This window comes from Aphelocoma coerulescens, chromosome 3, assembly GCF_041296385.1.
Source record: "Aphelocoma coerulescens isolate FSJ_1873_10779 chromosome 3, UR_Acoe_1.0, whole genome shotgun sequence".
In the NCBI taxonomy this organism is placed as follows: domain Eukaryota; kingdom Metazoa; phylum Chordata; class Aves; order Passeriformes; family Corvidae; genus Aphelocoma; species Aphelocoma coerulescens.
Window position 1 is genome coordinate 13,925,497 of NC_091016.1, and position 21,503 is coordinate 13,946,999.

Below are 21,503 nucleotides of genomic sequence, written 5' to 3' on the forward strand. Positions count from 1 at the left end.
TACACCCTGTAAAGGATGAAGCAAAAATCACTGTCCTTTGGGAACAGAAAAATACAGGGAGGTTTTTTTTTTTGAGACTTATCTCCCTACTAGAGGCTAACTTGTTGCTGCATAAGGGTCTCAGATACTTTCACTGAATGTTTTCAATTGTTTTTCTGTAAATGTGTCTGAAATAATCAATTCCGCTTCACATTCAGGCAACAGGCATAATAAACACATCAGCATACTATTTCAAATGAAGACAAGTTCAAAGTGAAAGTCAACAGCATGGCTGAGCTCCCAGGACCAGTAACAAGCTAAGAACTTTGAAATTTGGGATATCCAAATTTAAGGACATTATTCCCCCATTAATTTGGTCCCTCTCGTCCTACACAATAGCCAACAGTGTCACCCCTAACGTAAAATCCTTTACTACCTGTTGTATAGCCAGAAAAACAGCAACAACAAAAACAAAACTCCCTGAGAGCAGACCCTGAAGAAAGAAAAAAATCGGTCTGGGGAGTTGAAGTGATGTGCAATATATTGCCTTTCATCAACTATAATTAATCGAAAATAGTATGAAAACTTCCCTAATGTCAGCATGCATAATTGTTAACAATTGCTATTAGAAGATGAAAAGAAATGCTGTGTCAGGCTGTAATATCCCAAGAGTTCATGTGTATCATCTGCATATATAATTTGAACTCACTGTGCCAGACCTTTTCAGCTCTGCAAAAGTACAACTGGGCTAAAAATAACTCCGGCTCGTAAAAAGTTCGATGTTTTGGTGTAGATATGACAGTGGTACAAAATTGCTACTCAGCTCCAGATTGCCTCAGCAAAAATGACAAATGTGTTCAGATAAACTGTGGAGAGCAACAAACAACCACCCTCAAAGGCTGTGTTGCGCTTTCAGACAAAAAATATTCAGGTTAAAACTTGGTTCTTCCTGCTTCTGTCCCGCAGCTGTCCATCAAAACCAGCTTTCTCCCTGCGGTCTATCAAATATTTCCCTCACAAATCAATTTTACACATGATCAGCCCATACCCCTACTGAGCTGAACCTCCCCGTTAATTAAGTGAAGAAATTACCATATATATTATATTAATGCAAACATCATTCAGCTAGTAATTCACGGCTGATCTGGATAATGGAAAGGTTGAACACCCATTAACCCAAGCCAACAAAATGGGTTGGCTGAGAAATTCTAGCAGGTCTCATGTGACTCTTCCCTCTAACTGCAGCTCTGCGGTATCTGCTATTGTAATAATTAAAATCCTCCCGGTAGATCAATACTGGAATCTCTTTATGGGAAGTGCCCTGATGGAAATGTCTCAAGGAAGCTGGGGCTGTGGAACTCTGAAAAATTCATTTTTTTTATCTGACAATTATCACCACACTGCAGACTAATTCAACAGTGCACCCCTCTCACTCTGCTTTGAATGCACTGGAGATTGACATCTAAAAAACCCTAACATCTCATTTTAACAAATAAAGGCACTATTTCCACATACAGTTTGGAATTATCAGCAATCATGAAACCAGACAAAAAATTAATATACATTAAGCACTTCATCTTCTGATGGCTTCCTCTGAGTCTCAGCTATCGCAGCCTTCTCCTCATTTCCTCTCTTTGTATCTTCCTGTATTGATCTCTGCCTTTTCATCTCTTGAAAAAAGGGAAAAGACATGTAAAATTATTATAAAGCTTGATATTTATGTATTGAAATGTGGACTTACATTATCGGGTTTTCATATATTTATTGTTAAATATTATTAAATCATAAGATGGGAAAACAGGTTTTATATTTTCTCCTACCTGGTCTGCTCTCCACGTATTGACTGAAAGACTGGAGCTGAGTTTTCCTGACAGTCGAGTCCTTGCTGAACACAACGGGATTTCTAAACCGTTCTGCTGCTTTTTGTGATCGCTCAGCACGATGTTCCTCTGTTCCATTCTGCTGGGAAAAAAACAGACACACAACAGTTTCTTTTGTTTACAAGCGGGAAGACATTAATTTGAAAGGTACGTTTTTGTGAGGGGACAGGACACAGCTTTTACAAAGTGGATTTCACAGCTCGGGCTGTGGTTTATATTGGATGGAAGTATCAGCTGTGGGGAAAAAAGCAGAAGAGTGATTAACTTTTGCTTTTTTTTTGTTTGTTTAATGTGTGGTGGCAACGACTGGCTTTTTGCTTTGTGGGCACCCTCCTGCAGAACTCTCTACTTTTTTACCAACCAGACCTCTTCACTGTGACCGGCATTTGCCAGCAATGCCGATTTTAAACAAAAAAGCGCTCCTTTGCACCTTTGCTGTGCCAAGCCCCGCGCGTGCTGCTGCCAAATCGCGGCGTCTCTGCCCCTGAACACGATCTGTATCATTTTAAAGCGTGTTGCTTTTAGCCTCTCTCCCTGCCCGGTACAGAAATCTGTCGTTTTCTGTAGTCCCATAGACTTGTATGACAAGAAGAACTAGTTTCTAATTTTATGCCCATTGAGATAAACCACTAATGCTGGATGAAGTCTAAAAGGTAGGATTATAATGCTACCCCACTGAACTGCATTTCATCAGCTATAACTTTCCAAAGCCAGATTTGTAAGTAAGCCCTTTACAGCTAAGGAAACTACAATTATCTTTTCCAGGGCTTCCTATGTTAATACTGGTAACAAATTCAAATGATTCTATCAACACGAAATATCCCAGAAGACTGAACCACTGTGGTGTGTGGAAGCTGCAGATACCGAGGTGCTGTGTACCAAACAAATATTTCATTTTATACCTAATCTTTTATTATTTTTATTAAGTGTTTTGAAAGTAAATAGGGAAAGGCTAAGATGCATGACTAATAGCTAAGCCTGCTGAATGCTGAAACTGGTTATCAAAAGCTACCAAGACTTTGCCCTTCCTCTGCATTGAGACAATCGGTAATGAGGGAGTTCTCCAACGGCCTATTCTCTCGCCTCAAGGAGGCCGGGGATACACAATCCCCAAGGGAAGGTAACAGTTTATCCTTTTCCACAAACACAGAATGCCTCATTTAGAAACCTGTAAACTGCATTTTATTAAAAAACAAATCCACCTCAATGCCAAGAGCTCCATGAGAACAGATGGACACCATATATTCCTTATAACGCCGCCTTTCAAGTCTTCCTTAGAAAAGACGCACGCAGAGATAAACTGTTAAGTTGCACCTTTTTGTGGGAGTACCTTAAAAAGAATCAACTCCCTCACAAATGCTTTTTATAAAGACAAATACCATTTTTATCATGTTAGGTGATACCAAATTACCCTAAGAGGCAGCCTGTGTGTCATTTCACAGAATTAAGGTTAAACAAGTATTGCTTATACCTCTGGATGACTTTTCAGCTGCACTAATCAGGTGGTTGTAAGATTCTGGTTAAATAAAAGGTGGTTTCCTGTTATTAGTTTAATAACCATCTGACAGCCTAAACCAGAGTCTTTACCAAAATAAACAAACATGGCTAATTTTTTAGGCCTGGCAACATGCTAAAATATCAGTGTGATTAGCTAGTAAATCCCATTTTAAGAAACCTTTTTATGACTGGGGACTTCTGCCACTTTACAAATGTATTCCTCTAAGCCCACTAATTCAGTTAGCCTTTTCAATCCATTGTATTATTCTTGGGCCAGCTTCATTTTGCATTAAATCCACTGCAGAAAGCTAAATTGAACGCAAAAATCAGACTTGATCCAGGCTTGCTTTTGTTCAAAGATAGAGACCGAAAGTCCTCTGCTGCTGCCACACACTTTCATCACCAATTTATAGGAACCGACAGTGTAAGGGAAAAGCAATGAAAGTCATTGTTTTGGGACTTCAAAGCATCTCTGTATCTGGGGAAGGAAATCCTTTCAGTCAGCAGTGCTCTCCCCACAGACTGCAGGTGGGTGAAAAGTTATACCCAACTGGAAGTGCCCCAGAGCCATAGGGATATTAATGACATACAGGGACTATTTTTAAAAAATAGAATAGCAAGAACACAAGGGGCCTAATTAAGAAAATGAAATAGAAAATTGATTGGTGAGCACTTTATGCTGAAGTGGTGAACATTAAGAATAGGCAAAGTGCCCATACACACCACATACTCATGTCTGTTTTTCTCAGAAGCACTCATCGAGCACCCAAAGTACGTAAGCCTTTAAAGTGTACCACAGCTTAATTTTAAAGTAAGAAAAACAGAGGACCCGGACTGGGAGGGAAGCAAATCTCTGAGAGTCCAACCCCACTCCCATTCAAGTCAGGTAGTCTGGCTGCTTGGCTGCTGATTGCACCAGCAGCAGGATGGAGCCCGTGCTGCATTTCTGATATCAGTAACAACCTGAGCAGGCAGAATTTGAGAGACCTTCTTATACCTTTGAGAGACCTTCTTATACCTGTTAGTGTTCTGCCAATGACAAGCATCAAGATTTAAAAAAAAAAAAAAAAAAAAAAAAAAGAAAACGTGTTGATCAATCAACAGGAAAAAACCCAGTGCATTGCAAACTATGTAACTGCACTGCCACGAAGATTTTCTGTGTTTCTGACTCTGAAGGATTTGGTAAGAAATTCTTTTCCTTCTCCCAAAATACAAACCCTCGATCATAACACACAGGTACCAAAACAAAAGCATTAAGCAAAACTTACCTTTATGTCTTGCTCTGAGCTATCTGTTACAGTTTTCTGAGCAGCACTGGAGAGTGAATTTGCCACCTGTGGCTGAGCTTCTAGGAGCTTCTTCAGCTTCAAATCCACCAACTTACTGTTTTGTTCTGCTAAATATGCAAATACCACATACAACAGAGTGAGATGCATTTCAATGCAGACTCACTACAACAATGTAGCAACTTAAAAGGTAGATTTAATTCACTTTGCTATCATTTTGAACTTAAAAGAAAATAGAAGGAATTGTTTTTGTGATTGGGATTGGCACAGGTTTGTGTAACATACATGGATTTTTTTCTTGGAAAACATACATGGCACTCAGTGGAACAAGTAAACATGCTTGCAGACAGCAGGTGAAAAACATAGAAAGTAGATAATGTTTAAGTTACTCCCAATGTGTACATACCTATACTTTGGTATAAAAACACACTTAAAAAGCCATTTATTTAAAGATGACAATTTATCATATAATTTACATACTGATAACCCCTCAAGTGTATGAACTACTAATTCCTCCTAAGGCTTCTTGGCACAGCTTCTCATAAAATTTCAGTATCAAAAAAGACTACTTTCTAGTAATAATTTACTATGATTTATAGAATATGTTGAAACTGGGAGTCATAAAATGCTTCAGAACTGCATCAAAAGGACAGACTCGAAGTCTGCTGAAGCTCCCAGCTTTTTAAAATCAATTTTAGCAACTTGGATCAGAGCCCAAATAAACAGCAGATGAGAACTTTACCTCCCACTAATGCTCATTCTGTATGTAAATGTTGACTGTATGAATTTGTAACACACCTACACGTGTAGTTACCTACACACACACACGTAAGAAGGAGGGAAGGTGCTAAGAACAAGCTGCAGCACAGCACTGTGGAGCTGTCCCTGGGCAGGGAAGCAGAGGAACACTGGCACAGAAGCCCCCAGACACACACTCTACATGCAGCCCCACGCGAGGAATTGCCCCTGCACTGGAGCCAGTGGAGCATCACCTGCACATATAGGATGCACTTACACCTGGGCCTTGGGTCACAGGCAGAGGAAAGAGCAGCTCTTGTGTTTTCCCACGTGCCCAACCTGAGTTTTCCACTGCAGGTTGGTGACTTCCAGCTGGTGTGGAAAGCGGAGTCATGACTGTTTAGCCACATAGCTCCTTCCAAGGTCTGGAGTGCTCCAATACATATTAGCCAAAACATTTTTGGCATGTGGGCAGTCAAATGCTGCCTGTCTCCAGCAGCAATGGGCTGGGCTGGATTATGAAGGATAGTTTCCCTTTCCTCTGGCACACCCAGTCAGGGTGTCCTTAATTGAGGCTCACATGTAACTACATGCACATTCTTGTGGGCTTATACATAAACACCATGTAATAACTATGATATAAGAGGTTCACAACATGTAGAAGTACTGACAAACACAGACAGAAGCAATACTTAAAACCAAGAAGCAGTAAAAATAAAGTTTTCTCTTCTTGAGAGAGATGGGAGGGATGAGGATTCAGCAGGTGAGTAATTAAGGAAGTCCATAATGATCCCAAATGTGAAATGTCCCTTATAGTTGTACTTTTAGGTGTTCCCAGGAGATTCAGCCTTCATTAGAACTTGGTATGAATTGGCAGATTTACACCAAAATCCATGTACTCTGATTTCTACCATAGCACTAGACTGCTTTCTGTACTACTGCCCATCCTCTTTCTTACTTGTCTGTACCTTTGGCTACTACTGAACTGCAAAATGATGTCCCAGTTTTTTTTCAGAATGTCTCCCCATGGTAGACTTGGAACACTGGGCAGTGGGTTTGTATCCCTGAAAAGGTACTTCTCAAAACAAAAAAGGCCCACAGAAAGTAAGTCACTGGGGCAATGTGACAGGAATATTCACATATTCATTTTCTACTCCTCCTAAAATTAACCAGTTTTTATTGGAAAATTATTTGACAGGATTCTGCTTTAAGTAAGCCAAATTCAAATGCTGGAAACACTAAATATATTCTCCTATGTGTCTGGAAATCCTCAAATAGAAAAAAATAAAGGACATGACTCAAATGTTTTGCATGCAAGCAAGACTAGGAAGAGCTATATACACATCACTTGGTTTGATTTACAAAGAAAAACCACTAAATTAAGTTCTGATTTAACATATTATGGACTGCACATTTGGGTCCATCTGGCATGGGCAGAATCAAGCCAGAGGATGCTGAAGATCTTCTCTCTTGAGCTGCCTGTTTCAAGACACAGTCCTGTGCTGGCCAAGCTACTCCAGGCCCGAGGTAACTTGCAGTGAGCAGAAAGGCCCTGGCAGAGAAGCCCACCACAAACAGAGACCCCAGGCACTCCTCGGGGCTGAGTGGAACAGGCAGACTTGTACAGAGAACAAACTCCTTCACCAGCCCTCTGCAAGCAGAGGAGCCTCATGGGTGGGCAGTTCCTTTTGTGTAGCTTTGAAGATCCAGCTCCTTTGGAAATAAGCATCTCCCTCGTAAGATTCCAATGCATTTAGCACCACATTTATCACTTAAACTCCAGTTTGGCTTGAAGATTTTTGAAAGGGGGGAATACCAGTCCTGTGACTTCATGTGTTTATAAAACCCCTGTTATATGAACACTGTTAAGTAAATAGGACTACTTCTGCTCGTACTTATACCTCCATGCCCCCCACTGGGGCAACAAGGTGTAAACACAAGAGCCGGTCCTCGGGAAGGAACCAGAGAGACACCAAGTCTCTATTAACAGAGAAAGACACATTTGCTCCTCTTCCCTGAGCAGATGGGCCTGGATGGCAGTGCAGAGTGGCAGCTCATCCCTCTGCCTACCTGGCACAATCCAGGCAGGGTGCTTTCAGGTGGCTCTGCTTTACCAATGTGGCCTGGGGTTCCCTTCCCCATCAAAAGAGCAAGAGACATTTAAATCTGACACTGTTGGAAATAATGATTTTGTTGATTTTAAATTTCAACTAAACATGAATGCAGGATATTAAACATTAGGGTTTAAAAGACCTGAAAAGGCACACGGGAATAAAGCTGACAGAGAGACAAGCAGCACATCAGTATTTATATGACGATGGAGTGTTAGTCATGCAAAATACACAAAATAGCCATTATTTAAATTACCCGTTGAATCAAGGTCATTTTCTAGGTTAGTAAGTTCATCTCCACCTCCAGTAACAGAGCACTCAGGAGCCTCCTCATTAGTATCTATCTCAATATTATCATCATCCTCATCCTCATCTGTAGGAACACACAGCATTAAGGTTAGTATTTTCATATGTACATGCAACACATCACTCAAAAAAAATGAATGCTTTAGAGAGCCAGCTGAGTTATGATAAAAATGCAAATAATTAAATAAGTCTGGAAGGAGACTCCACTCTTGTCCACTTATGGATTTATCTTCAAACTGAGACAATTCATTAAACATACAGGGTCTCTGCTGGAAACTCCTGCTCCAATAAAGGCAGAGTCTGGCCTCAGCAGTGGCTGCCCTCTGCACTGAACCTCTGGGTATCTCAAGCCAAAATGTTTTCCCCCGGGCTCTCAGTTCTCCATATTGCAGAATGGGTGCCAAAGCTGCCATGAGGCAGGTTCACATGGGTCTGGGCAGCAGAAGGACCTTGAGCTGCAGTCTCCTGAGAAAGGCTCCAGGTACTGAGTTCCCAGCCTGGTGAGACTTGCTACTCCTCACCTTGTATAGTACATCCCAGAGCTGGGATCACTGTACCTTGCCTAGGTGTTGAAGTCTTCTTGTAGAAGGAGGAAAGCTACCACCTGGAGTATCACACTCAGTAAGCACCTATGTCAGGTGCACTGAGAGCACACTCATGAATTGCTGCTTTCCCAAAACCACAGGATAGGTCAGCTTGGAAGTGAACACCGTGGGTCACCTGGTCCAACCTCCCTGCTCAAGCAGGGTCATCGCAGAGCACATGGCACAGGATGGTGTCCAAATGGCTCTTGAATACCCCCAGTGAGGGAGGCTCCACAGCCTCTCTGGGCAATCTGTCCCAGTGCTCGGGCACTGCTCAGTGAGGAACCTCTTCCTCATGGTCAGGTGGAACTTCCCGTGCCTCAGTTCCTGCCCGCTGCCTCTTGTCCCATTGCCCGGCACCGCCGAGCAGAGCCTGGTCCATCCTCTGAGCCCTCCCTGCAGACACTGACAGACATGGATGAGGTTCCCTCTCAGTGTCTCTTCTCCAGCCTGAACAGGCCCAGCTCCCTCAGCCTTTCCTCAGAAGGGAGGGGCTCCAGTCCCTTCATCATTTGCCACCCTCTGCTGGACCCTCTCCAGGAGCTCCTTGTCTCTCTTGTCCTGAGGAGCCCAGAACTGGACACAGCACTCCAGATGTGCCTCACCAGGGCTGGGGAGAGGGGCAGGATCACCTCCCTGACCAGCTGGCAATGCTCTTCCTAATGCAGCCCAGGATGCCATTGGCAATGTGCCACAAGGGCACTGCTGGCCCATGGACAGCTTGTTGTCCACCAGCACCCCCAGGTCCTCCTTCCCAGAGCTGCTTCCCAGCAGGTCACCCCCAGCCTGTGCTGGTGCCTGGGGCTGTTCCTCCCCAGGTGCAGGACCCTGCATTTGCCCTTGCTGAACTTCAGGAGATTCTTCCCTGCCCATCTCTCCAGCCTGTCAAGGTCCCTCTGAAGGGCTCACAGCACTCTGGGGTATTGGCCACTGCTCCCAGCTTTGTGTCACCAGTGAACTTGCTGAGCAGGCATCTGCTCCTTCATCCAAGTCATTGATGAATCAGTTAAAAGTGCTTTACTGCACTACTTTTCATCAGCATTGTTTGTAAGCTACATACATTTTAAATAAAATAATAATTGTAATTATTTTTTATGGGATCTTTCTACCAAGTTTCTCAGAGCAGCTTATGAATATCACTCATAAATGAGCCCCATAATGTTTTATGAAGTAGGCGATTATTATAATTACAATTATGATGATGATGTAGGTAAATTACGGCACAGAAAGAGTAAGTTACTTGAGGAAGATCAAATAGCAAGTTCTGAATTGTGAAGCAGATCCCAGAAAAAATCCTGACTCACATTTTCAATACAAATATATAAGAAATTGGAGTCCCTAAAAGCTAGATTAATACTTTCAAAGTAAGTAGATGCATTGTATTTACTCACTTTTAAATCTCATATCAAATGCTATCTATACTTGTTCAGACTTACACTAGCATTTTTTTCCTATGTATGCATCATGTGTGTAAAAATTATAAAAAAGAGTAGACTAAAGTCTGAAGAAACAAGACATAGAGTAACTAAAGGAACTTTAAAACATCTCAGATAAGAAAAAAATACAAATTATAAATACAGGACATGGGTACATTCAAATATCATTCAAACAAAAAAGATCCTAAATATAGTACCAAGATGCCATAATTCTGAATACCAGAAGTTTGGACCAGGATTGGTGCTGATCACTCATCACCTGTCTTGGAAACACACTCAACCTCATTCCCAGACCCGAAGCTTGCACTTTAGGCCCACGCTGCTGTCACAAAGGTCATACAGCTGTATCTTTACTTTATCCCTTTATCTCCACACCACCTATAATTTCCATTTTAGGAGCCTGTAAATTTTTTTATGTCTACTACTTTTTTCTAACCAGCTGCCCCCTCAATTCCCCTGTAACTAACCAACATCTTCCACAGACCTCTGCTGATATTGGGTAAGGCTCTTGCTGCAACAGACAGGAGCAAAGAAGTTCCAACTTCAGTGTCTTATCCAACATTGGCTGTGTGTGTGATGGAGCAGCAGCCTGTGAAGTAGGAGCCCTGTGCTTCAGCTGAGCACCATGACTTCCCTGGGCTCCCCTCCATGAGTTCTCCTTAGTCTCTGGAAGACTCAGCTTTGTTCCATGCTGCCCCAGATTGAGCCAGAGTGATGGAGAAGAACATCTCTTTCCAGCCAATCCAAGATCTGCGACCAGACCTGGGACCTGACAGATTGTGCTTCAGGTGTGGAAGTGGGTGGGCAGAAACACTCCTGACTCTCTGAGACACCCTTTCTATTCCCACTGAAACTCACACAGGTGATCCTGGGATCTGGACTCCTGTTGTTTCAGGAAGTGCAGAGGTAAGTGAACAAAGTGGAAGGGCACAGCATGATCTTCATGAAGTGGAAAAAAGGATAAGAAGTAAAGGGATAAGCAGCAGACTGTAGAGAAAACAGAATGTTAAAGCAGCAACAGCAGCAATTCTGATGGTTTTGAATTTCCTTCAAAGCTGCTCTACTGTTTCTGATGAGGAGCTGGACTTTGCACACCATTATTTATAATTTATATATTCCCTCATGATGATGATGTTGGAGAAATTCAGTGGCTCTCAGGCCATGGTACTCTCAAATACATCCTGGAGTTCATAGGGGCACACTGAAAGCATGCCTGGGCTACTGTGGACATTTGGAAGAGGTAGAAGGGAAGAAAGGAGGACACTGTCATGGCAGAGGGGAACCAAATCCACCTGGAGCCTAGAAGCAGGCAGTGACTTTTGGAATCACCCAAAAGAGTCAGCTCACAAGGTCAGCTCACAGCTACTAGTCACCTCACTGGATGCTGGATGTGTCACAACAATCTAAACAAGATGACAGGGTTTAAGACTCCTGCATACGAAGGGAATGCTTATATCAGATTATTTGATTTTCTTTAATTCAATATAGCAAGATGAGATCAGAGGCATTGCCTCTGACACCACCATTTTAGGAAACAAAAGAGATGGGAATGTGGAAGACACCAGTTTCTAGTATCAGATAATGACCTGACCTAGTATTTAATTTAAAGTTGGCAGACTTTGACTGAATATGATTATCAGGACATTTACACTTTATTAAAAAAAAATCAATTAAAAGCAGTAATTTGAAGTCATTTCAGAATTTTTCAAGTATCTTTAAAAATCTAGATTCCTTGATTTAAATTACTCTAGGGTTTTTTCCAGTTCAATGTTCTTCCTGTGTATTAAAAGGGAAATGTGTTTAGGGAGCATGTTACAACAAGATTTTGCAATTATAAATGATAAAAGGAACAACATGACGAAGAGATAACAGATATCTTTTATGAAAAGAACAAATTGCTAGTGTGAAAAACTTAAAGCTCTTGGTCTAGAACCAGGGCAGACATTTAGAAAAGGACTGAAGAACTGCTTCCTTGAAAAGTATGTAAATTTGAATCCTAGAAAGACAGCAAAGCTTTACTATGTCATGAAGGAATGAACAAAGTAAAAGATAAAGGATTGAGTCAAAAACCAAACAGCACTGACCATCACCCACACAGCATGGACTGCAGTCTGGACTGGAGAGAGAGAAATAAGTATCTTTTGGAACCATGTGGAAATGCCAGAATGTTGGTGGAAGAGGACCCAGAGGCATTTAACAGCTTTTACATTTTACTATTCAGATTAAGGTCAGGCCTAATTTGTGGTTAAACTGATATTCTCTTGACTTGGTTTAAGCTTGTCCACATGTGAAGGAGCTGCAGCTGACTGCATCAATTTCTAGATTAAATAGAAAAGGAGTAATTTTCATAGTGAAGCAAAAGCATTGATGGGGGCTGGATCACGTTACTGGGAGAAGCTGCACAAACAGTATTCACTCTTAAGATGTCTCCAGCCTTCAGCACTGTCTGTGGGAAGTCCTTCAGGCTTGTGGATGGTGAGATATTTAGTTTATTTACTTTCAGGTACAGAGTTCGCTTTAAGGCTACAGGATGTGACAGGAGCCTCTGCACAGCAATAAAGGCAGCAAAGGCAGAGAATGGAAGAAATGCAGAGTTGAAATACTGGTTCCATGTAAAAGAAACCTGATGTCAGGACAAGAACTTACAGCAGTAACTGCTGGTGGATAGAAATACTGCCTGCTAAAAATACTGAGGACCTAACACTGGTTTCATGAGTTGGAGACTAAGCATGGTGAGTAAGGCTGTGCCACCACGTACATTCCCTAAAAATCATTGCCTCAGAATTGAAATCTTGAACATACCCTGTCCTCACCACCCCCAGGTCTGAGCCGCTTCCTCACACTGATGCCAGCTCAAATAAGGGATGGAGATGTGCCAGAGAGTAAGGAAAACACACCACCCAAACCCCAGAAGAGTAGACGGGTGTTCCACTGCACAGGGACAATTCCTAGATAAGATGTCAATTCCTTTGTCCTGCTGCTGCTAGGAAAAGGGGGGATATTTGGATCTCTATCTTGATACTGTCCTTGGATCCATCTCAAGGCATCCGCTTATCGGCCTGAAGCTAGTAGGACATCTAATAAATTTGAAGCTGCCATCCCAAACCCTCTGGCAGTTGGCAGGAAGAAGTATTTTCTGTCTCACATGCCAAATAACTTATGAAAAAGACTGCATTTCATAGCTAGGGATGCTGCTTATCCAGGAAAGTTTCAACTTGCCATAGGCGTTTGAGTTTTTCAGACCTTGATTAAATAAAGCCTTTTAACAGAGAATATTGCACCACTGCCAAAGCATGAAATTCTTAATGAGCATATAGAAACAATGAAAGAGATCATGTTTTTACCTACAGTTGTAAGGAAGAAGATAGTCTTTAAAAACTCCAAAATCCCAGAGCTGAAAAGTCACTTTTTTTCTGAAATAATTGAATTGAGAATAAAATTATTTGGTACATTCCCTTTTTGTAAATCAAAAAGTAATTGCAATCAATGCAGAAGAAGAGATTAATGATGTATAATGGGCAAGACAGCTTGGAAGACCTAAGATAATAAGCTTTTCTTGGGTATTGTGTAGGGAATACAGGACTCTACACAATAAAAATGTGAATGCAGTTGAGGAAACACTCAGAGTCCAGTGGTAATAAGGAGACTGTCTATTAAATCCTAATTTTTGGTGGAAATTGAAAACCAAAAAAGACTAAACCCAGAAATAATTCCAATTCATTTGGTTTGTTAAGTGTTGGTGCCATTTCACAGAACTACTACATTTTAGAAGAATGAATTTCTTGAGTGGAGCTCTGGTGTGGCACTTGAAAATACCAGTGGTGTGGTAGAATTATGTGGAAGATTTCCCATACGGAAAGCTTTTTGAGATGGAGGGAGCAGAAGAAAACGCTATAAAATGCACATTGACATGAAAAGAGCAAAGAGGGATAAAACAAGACAGGAAATGAAGACTTTAAGTCCAAGCAAAGTTCAAATAGATTGGCCAAACTACTGTATGAATGAAGAGAAATCAAAGTAGGAAGTATAAATCAACACAAAAGTAGAAAGCTGTGAAATTGTTACACTGGATAAAACCCAACAGGTAGAGTGGTGATAACTTTATAAATGAGCTGCCATCAGTTCTGATAGACTGTTTACAAATTGAATGAAGGGCAGGACAACCAATGGCTAAATACAGAGCAAAATACGAAACAGGAAGACCACATCCCAGAAAGCAGCACACTGGGATCTTTAGCAACACTACAAGTGAGTCCCTGCAACAAAACAGGGTCACTGCTATCCAGCTGAGCACTCAGGATATAACCAGACAAAGACCTTACTTTGAGAGAAGGTATGGCAGGAACAGCTATGTACAGGCACGATGAAACAGTGAGGAGGAAGTAATGAAATAATGTAGGATGGGGAGTCATAAACTGTGAAGAGAGATGAGGAACACCATAGCCTATGTAATGTGCCATTTGGCTCAGCCTTACTGCCATCAAGGATGTAATTTCTCTATTTATCACAAAAGAGAGTTATGTTGGCAAGCTTGGTTTACTGGGCAAAGAGAGTAAAACTGAAGACCAGACCCAAAGGGAGAACTGCAACTCACTGCTTTCTCTTTGGTGTTAAATGGAACAGAAGTGTAGGGTTTAGGGTGCAGTAAGACTATATTTAAATATTTATGCATATAAAATACATTTAGTAGAGAAGAAATAAATATTTTTGTTGAATCTACATGCATTGTGAGTATCAAGCTGGATTTTCCTTACACTTTGGCTTATGATTACGAGTTAGAGAAACACTATTTCCCTTAGAATATGTAGAAGACATTAAAAGAGCAGGAAGCCTGCACTGAAACGTGTGCTCAGCACCCATTTGAGTTTGAGTGACACTACATTACTCCAGCTCATAGCACTGGCAGGTATATGAATTTTAATGGTATTTCAAAGTCAGTTTAATAACATTATAGCAATATTAAAACTCAAAACCTGAAAAAGCAAGTGGTCTGTCAAAAGACTGCCATTTAAAATCAAAAGGTTGTTGCCTCCCACCTCTTACAGGCCACATTCAAAATTCTCTTCTTTTGAACACATGTAATACAAAATAGCATTTCTTAAATATTTCGAATATTGTTTTCCCCCAAAATTATGTCCACGTTCCTATATAAAAACATATATTGAAGAGAATCAACAACCATGAAATTCTAAAAAACTGTGGGTAATGAGAAATCTGTAAATAACAGGCCAACATGAGCTACTTGTTCACAGAACATATTTTTCTTTCAATCACATGGCTGCTTTTCTTTTAACTGTTGGAAATTCGGTGACAAATCACTGATTTAGGAAACGTATCTACAGCCAGGTCTTTTGACACGTTCACCTGATGAACAACGTTTTGAAGTGTGAATAAAAGTGATACCCAAAAAGGTCTCTGGTTTCTAGGTTGCCACAGGAATAAGATACAAGGTTCCTCAGCTCACCTCCAGATGCCTTTGACCTTTCTTTCAACTTTTCTGCAGCCATTTCAGTGTAGCTGGGAAGTTCTGACATCTTCACTCCAGATCGAGCTTCTGCTATTAGCTGACGAGCTCTCTCTCTCAGCTGCCGACGCCGCTCTTCATCTTGCTGCTAAGATATATTGAACAGTTGCCAACTCAGTAATTGACAGAAATGCAATTTCATTCTCAATCTGATCATCATGATAGGAACTGGTTTACAGCATGGTGCTTGGCCCACATTATAAATAGGACGCTCGATATCAGTTGGGTGTCACACCACAATTTTTAAAGACATCCATGCGTCAGATTATTTTTTTTAAGCATTCCCCAAATTATTACTGCATTAGAAACCTGATGATTTGCAATGCAGAGCTTTTATAAATTATGTTCTGTAAAAACAGCTTGATGAAAATTTGCAGACACTTTAGTCTCAAAGTAATCACACCCAATGAGTGATTTGAGCAAAGTTTTACTGTGGCTATAAAATGGTTTTACTAAATTGAATTACTCATTTGAGTAGTATTCTGTCACAGAACTAAACTAAGAAGCCAGATGTTGCTCTTGGTTACTCCAAGCACCAAGCTGACTTCAAAGTGTAAAGTGGCATCAAATCTGAAGCATGTTCTTTGACTTCAGTGGATATTTTTCTTTAAAAGAAAATAAACTAATGAAAATTACTGAAAGAACAATAGATGCTCTCACAGCAGAAAAGACTTTGCATCCCTTTAAAACATCCTACTAATAGGGCTTTGGTCAATAATTAAAGGAATCATACTGGAACCATGCCAGATAGTGCTGTCCCACTTAAAGCTCATCACTTAGAAGCATGATAATATTTCAGTTACGTAAATAAACAAAGTTCTGCAGCATGAAATTTTGTAAAAGACTAGCCCACCATGATAAAAAAATCTTCATAAAAAGATGTGTTTAAACATATCTGTAAGACTCCACAGTTTCCATAAGGGAAACCGTTTCAGTTTTCACTTTAAAGACGGATTTTTGCATAGTTAGGACTGTTTTTCCTCTCCCCTCAATATCAGAAATGCTCGTAAGTGCAACAAAGTCAGTGCTTGGCTTAAATCTAACCTGCCAGTAAGTTTGTACTATTGACACAATGACCTGGATAAATCCCAGGTACAGGCTGTTGACCTGAACTAAGTGGAATATAACAAACTGCCTAATTTTGGAGAGCCATTCTGGCAGCCTTCCCACCAACCCAAACTTGAGCATCCCACACCTGCAGAGGCTGGTGAGAGCTGTTGCTAAGTGCTATTTAGTTTAAGCAATCATTAATAAAACAAGCGCAAAATACTAATTAGGTACATTTTATCCATTTCCATGTAAATTGTTTGTTTGTAGCTATTTACTCAGCATTGTTCTCGGCACAATAGAAAAAATGCAAATGACTGAATCAGAATGCAGCCCTAATGGGACTTTCTGTTTATAACCATTAGCCCAGAGGTGTGCTGTAATTCAATCCTCAAGCAGAAAGATTTAGCCTCATTAACAGCTTGCATGGGCAGGTTACAACTCATAAAACCCTACAGTAAACAAAGTATATGGACACAGCACAATATCTCGCCCCTGAGTGACAGAGTCACGATTCCCTATCAGATTGCCTTGATTTACTTTTCTCCTAATGTCCTCCCCTGGAAAGACAATTCTGCCTGGGCCTTTCGAGGCAGAGGGATGGCACATGGGCTTTGTTTGCTTTCTCACATTTTAACTTCCCAGAAGGCACAGAGCAACAGTTCTACCAAAAATTTATTTGGTAAAGTACACATTAGAAAGACAACTGGAAAGCTTCCCCCCTTCACCCCCCCATGCACTATAATAGATCAATTTAATTTAATTTCTAGCCAGCCAACTGACACAGCAAACAGTTTTATTTCGACCCACAGTATTTGGTAACATTAATTACATTGAATTTTACTTGAAATAAAACTGCTCAAATCTCTAATATTCCTGATTCCTTGGATATAGGAACTTGCGTGCTTAACTTAAACGACTTTTAAGAACAAATGTACAAAATTAAGATTCCCATGTGTTTAACGTCAAACAATTTAATCTACTTCAGCACATGTAATTTAAAATAGGGCCAGTTACGTGTTTGTGACAAAAATGCCCTAAACTGAGCTGGCTGATTTCTCTCCTCTCCTTTCCTCCCCTCCTCCTGAAAGAGAACTTGTCTCCTGAATTATTAGCATAGTCATTAACATCCCGGGGATCTCCAAGCAAACACAGATTATGGTGGCTTGTGTTTGTGCTGATTAAGCCAATCATCACCAGCGGATAAGGGAAAAACCAGCCTAGTTCTTGCTTAAATTCAATTCAGGTATTTGAACCCTCGGTTACTGAGCTTGGCAGAAGAAACACTGGTGGAAGGAGCAATGAAACTGAGATCAGAAAAAGTAGATAGATTAAGTTTTGAGGCGCAGAAAAACTGTTAAACAGCGTATCAAGCCAGAATTTGGAAAGGAAAGCACTCGGGAGAGGTACGGGGGCACGAACAAAAATATTAAAAAAAAAAACCAACCCAGGAGACACAAAAAGAAGCACTGCACCAAGAAAGGACCAAGCAAACACACATACAGTGATTTTTTTTTTCCCGTACAGTTGAAAAGAAAACTCAGTAAAATCTTTCACCCTCTGACACAAATCTGACATGCCAAAGAGACATTACAGTTTTCTTTGTTATTTTCCCCCAACTATTTTGTAATGGTTTAAAGATCTGCCATGCAGATGCACAGTGAGGAAAACTTCACTATTTAAGGACAAACTCTTCAAGAATAAGTAATGTAATTCCTTGTTTCCCTCCTATAAAAATGTATTGGTATGCAATTTTTATATTTCACAGTTCACTGACATCTCGGCAAGCTTTCTTCCACTGCTTCAATGGTGCTACTTTTAATTTTATCCTCCTTAGTCCTAGTAATTAAAGTGATCAGCAGTGGCATCCCAACGGCTTTGACACAGCTACAACCCCCTAGCTGACTCCGGCTTTTAAGGGAAAGGGGAAGAAAAAAAAGGACGGGAGTTTCATTTCACTGGAACAAGAAAATCAAGCTTCTCCAATCCTCAACTTTATCCAATTGTTCTTTCAGCAGCCTTTGGATCTTAAGAAACAAATAAAAATGGCTGCCATTAGGGGGTCCTGTTTGTACTCGCCGCAGACGGCAATGACTGACATTACTTTGGCCAAAAATTATGCTGTGGATTTGGGAAGGTGAATTCGAATGGGAAACACTGGCGGGGCAGTTTCCGAGATCATTACCCAGCCAGCTGAGAGCTGCACAACTCAGGAAAATATTGAGAGTGGTGGAGTTTTTCAGGGGAAAAAAAAACCCCAAACACCCCCTTAAAAACCATCTTCTTAAATGACCAAAAATTTTGCAATCTTCTCACATTAAAAAGAAAAAGAAAATAAACCACAAAACCTTTGCGAGGGATTTTTAGTCCTGGCAGAATTTTGGGAGGATCCAAACTGCATTTACACCAGAATTCTGATAATATATCATCCTCTCACTATTAAAAAAAAATATAATCTGGTGAACTGCATTTATTTGACATTTAAAAAGTAAATTCTTTACCGTGCCCATAGACTGGGGGACAAAAGTAACATTAAAAAAATGTGGTAAATTACTTATAATCCACAGCAACAAAATCAAAACAGAATTGTGCCTATGAGAGGGAGTGATTCCTGAAGCTGTAGGTTTCAAAATGGTTCGTGGTCAGCTGTGAGTGCACAGTACATCTAAGAGAAAGAACTTGACTGCCACCTCTTTCATCATTAGACAGGAAGAACGGCTCTGTTATTAGCCATTCAGAAAGAAAAAGACTTCTGTGCTTGTCCAGAGGCAAGGATTATCAAAATGTACCTATTCAGGATTACCAAAATGTACCTATTCAGTTAGGAGAGAAGACTGAATAAAAAAAAATAAGAAGAAAAATAAAATTACACGAGCTTTAAAGGTTTGAGCAGGCTGGGTTGTACTGTGACCTTGATCGGCTCTTGTTTGAGTAAATAGGATTTGGGATGAAACATTAAAACTGTTTAGCAGATCTTTTCAAACCATTTCAAACTTTTCTTATGTTGGTATATAATATAACCAGACATGCTTGTAAATGGCCACACCTGCTCATTCCTCTGGGGATGGCCTGATCTCTGCCTTTGCTAACAAAGAAAGGACGGGAGAAAAAAAAAATCAGCCTTTCTTGTTGCAAAACAGAGTGGAAAGTCAAAATCTTTCTCAAGTTTGTCCCATCTGGTCAGATTAAATCTTTGATCACCCTGGGGACCACATTTATGTTTGGTCTCTAGCACTGCTTCAGAACAGCTCAAAATACACAGGTAGTGAGCAAAATACGGATTGCTAAGCAAGAAACACTTGGCATAAACAAAAGTGGCTTTGCATTTCTGTGACTATTCAGATCCTAGGAGGTAGTAAGCAAAAACAGACATAAACATCTTGGGTATTTTCTGCCTTCTGCCTGGTGTCTACATCAGCTACCTCACTATCCACACACTGCATGTAGCTTGAAAATATTTTTTCATGAATGCCTATCACAAAAAGTATCAAATTGCTTGTCTTAAGTAGCTATTGGCTTAGGAGCTATGGCACTGATACACTGATGAGACAAGACAGAACGAACACAGAAGTAGCTCAAAGTCTAAAATTGGAAGAATCACAAACAATATCTTAACAAAGCTGTCCCCCTTAAGAAAAAAAAAGCTCCCAAAAATTCACAATAAAATGGGGTTGAGTGGCTGTAAAATGGAAAACATCTTCTTAAACCAAGGAGGCATTTTTAAAGAAGTAGCCAGCAATTTCTTTTACTTTGATTTTTTAATTTTTAAAATAATTTTATGTTGTCTTGGAAAACGTACAATTCACTTGGTACAGTATTTCTGTGCGAAGAATGGTGGCTGTAGAAAAACAATCCACTGATAATTTAATTCCTTGTGTCATTGTGAAAGTGAAAAACTCTTAGTTTACTGAACGGAAAAAAAAAATATTTGAAAAAAGAATGGCTGACTAAGTAAGTATCACCTTGTGCTACATCCAAGGCCTCTTGCTGGTTGTCTGGCTGCTCTTTTGTAGGCAAAAAGGAGCTGAACGCTCTCTGGCTCCTTAGATCTGGTCCAACAAATGCACTGCCAGTCATGCACACGGATCCAGCTTAAAACCCAGTGTGAGCCTAAAAGAAGCTAGTCAAACTGGCACCTACTCATGCAGAAGTAGATAGATTTGTCATGACAGGCTGATTATTCAATGTAAAGAAACAGTTTAGCTTTTCTAATCTGGTACAAATACATCTTTCTCAGAGAAAAAAGTAAAAGGTCTAACAGTTCAAGTATTTATAAGTAAAGAAACCAACAAAAAAATTGTAACGTCAAAGTGAACCACAGGTATTTGTGCTGGAGCATTCTGCTAAACAGCCCCCAAGTTCTATTCAGATAAATAAGATTTAACCCATTTAACCATCTGGGAGCTGCACATCTCTGTGACAGAGGTGATCTCATCTGTTTCCCACTGCACTTGGCTCTATGGCAAGTTTTAGGGACAGGCTGAAATATCCAATTCCATAAAACACGTTGTGTTTTCCTTCTGCCCCTTGCTCGCTTGCGTGCTCTCCCAGAGAACCCTGCGAGGGCAGCCCTGCCAACCCACAGGGCTCCCAGGAAACAACTGAGAAAGTTGACCGAAACCAAAAGCACAGACAAAGGCCTCCACTAACTTCTTCCCTGGAATTTCCCCTGCTTAGGCAAGTTTGTGATCTCCCCCATCCAGGAAGTATAATTAAGGTCAACAATCACCTAAGGTGCTGGGATCCATGAGCGTGTTCTGCCTGTCATCGTGGCTGTCAATGCTATTGGCATGACCCACAAACAGGGGCTCAAGCGTGCAGGCTCAGAAATGTCCTAAAATAGTGCCATCATCCAGACAGGGCAGAGCGTCCGATCCCAGATGAACAGGCTAAAGATGGTGTTTTCTGTGCCTTTGCACAGCTGAGTTACAGACAGAAGTTAAGAAAGCTGCTTACTCATTGTAGGAGTCAACATTCGTCGAGCTCCACTTAAGGGATTTTCTCCTGTGTAAACTTGACTTTATAATTTAAAAAAAAAGGGGTGTTATGAAACAAAGGCTTTTGGCAAGTGTATGGGATGTGTAAGCTGGAGAGCAGCATCTCTCAGACTGCCAT

General features: G+C 40.7%; 1 protein-coding gene across 12 annotated transcripts in view; it reads right to left on the reverse strand.

Moving 5' to 3' along the window:
• EHBP1 (EH domain binding protein 1) overlaps positions 1-21,503 on the reverse strand; it is a 211,321-nt gene that overhangs the window by 37,890 nt on the left and 151,928 nt on the right. For 3 of the 12 annotated variants that reach the window (XM_069009118.1, XM_069009107.1, XM_069009119.1), the window contains 5 exons: positions 15,282-15,429; positions 7,748-7,864; positions 4,625-4,752; positions 1,800-1,941; positions 1,543-1,649 (listed from right to left, as the gene is read on the reverse strand). In XM_069009118.1, coding sequence (XP_068865219.1) covers positions 1,543-1,649; positions 1,800-1,941; positions 4,625-4,752; positions 7,748-7,864; positions 15,282-15,429 — 642 coding nt within the window. The remainder of the gene's footprint in view (positions 1-1,542; positions 1,650-1,799; positions 1,942-4,624; positions 4,753-7,747; positions 7,865-15,281; positions 15,430-21,503) is intronic. The other 9 variants (XM_069009112.1, XM_069009110.1, XM_069009111.1 and 6 more) reach the window with 9 other exon arrangements.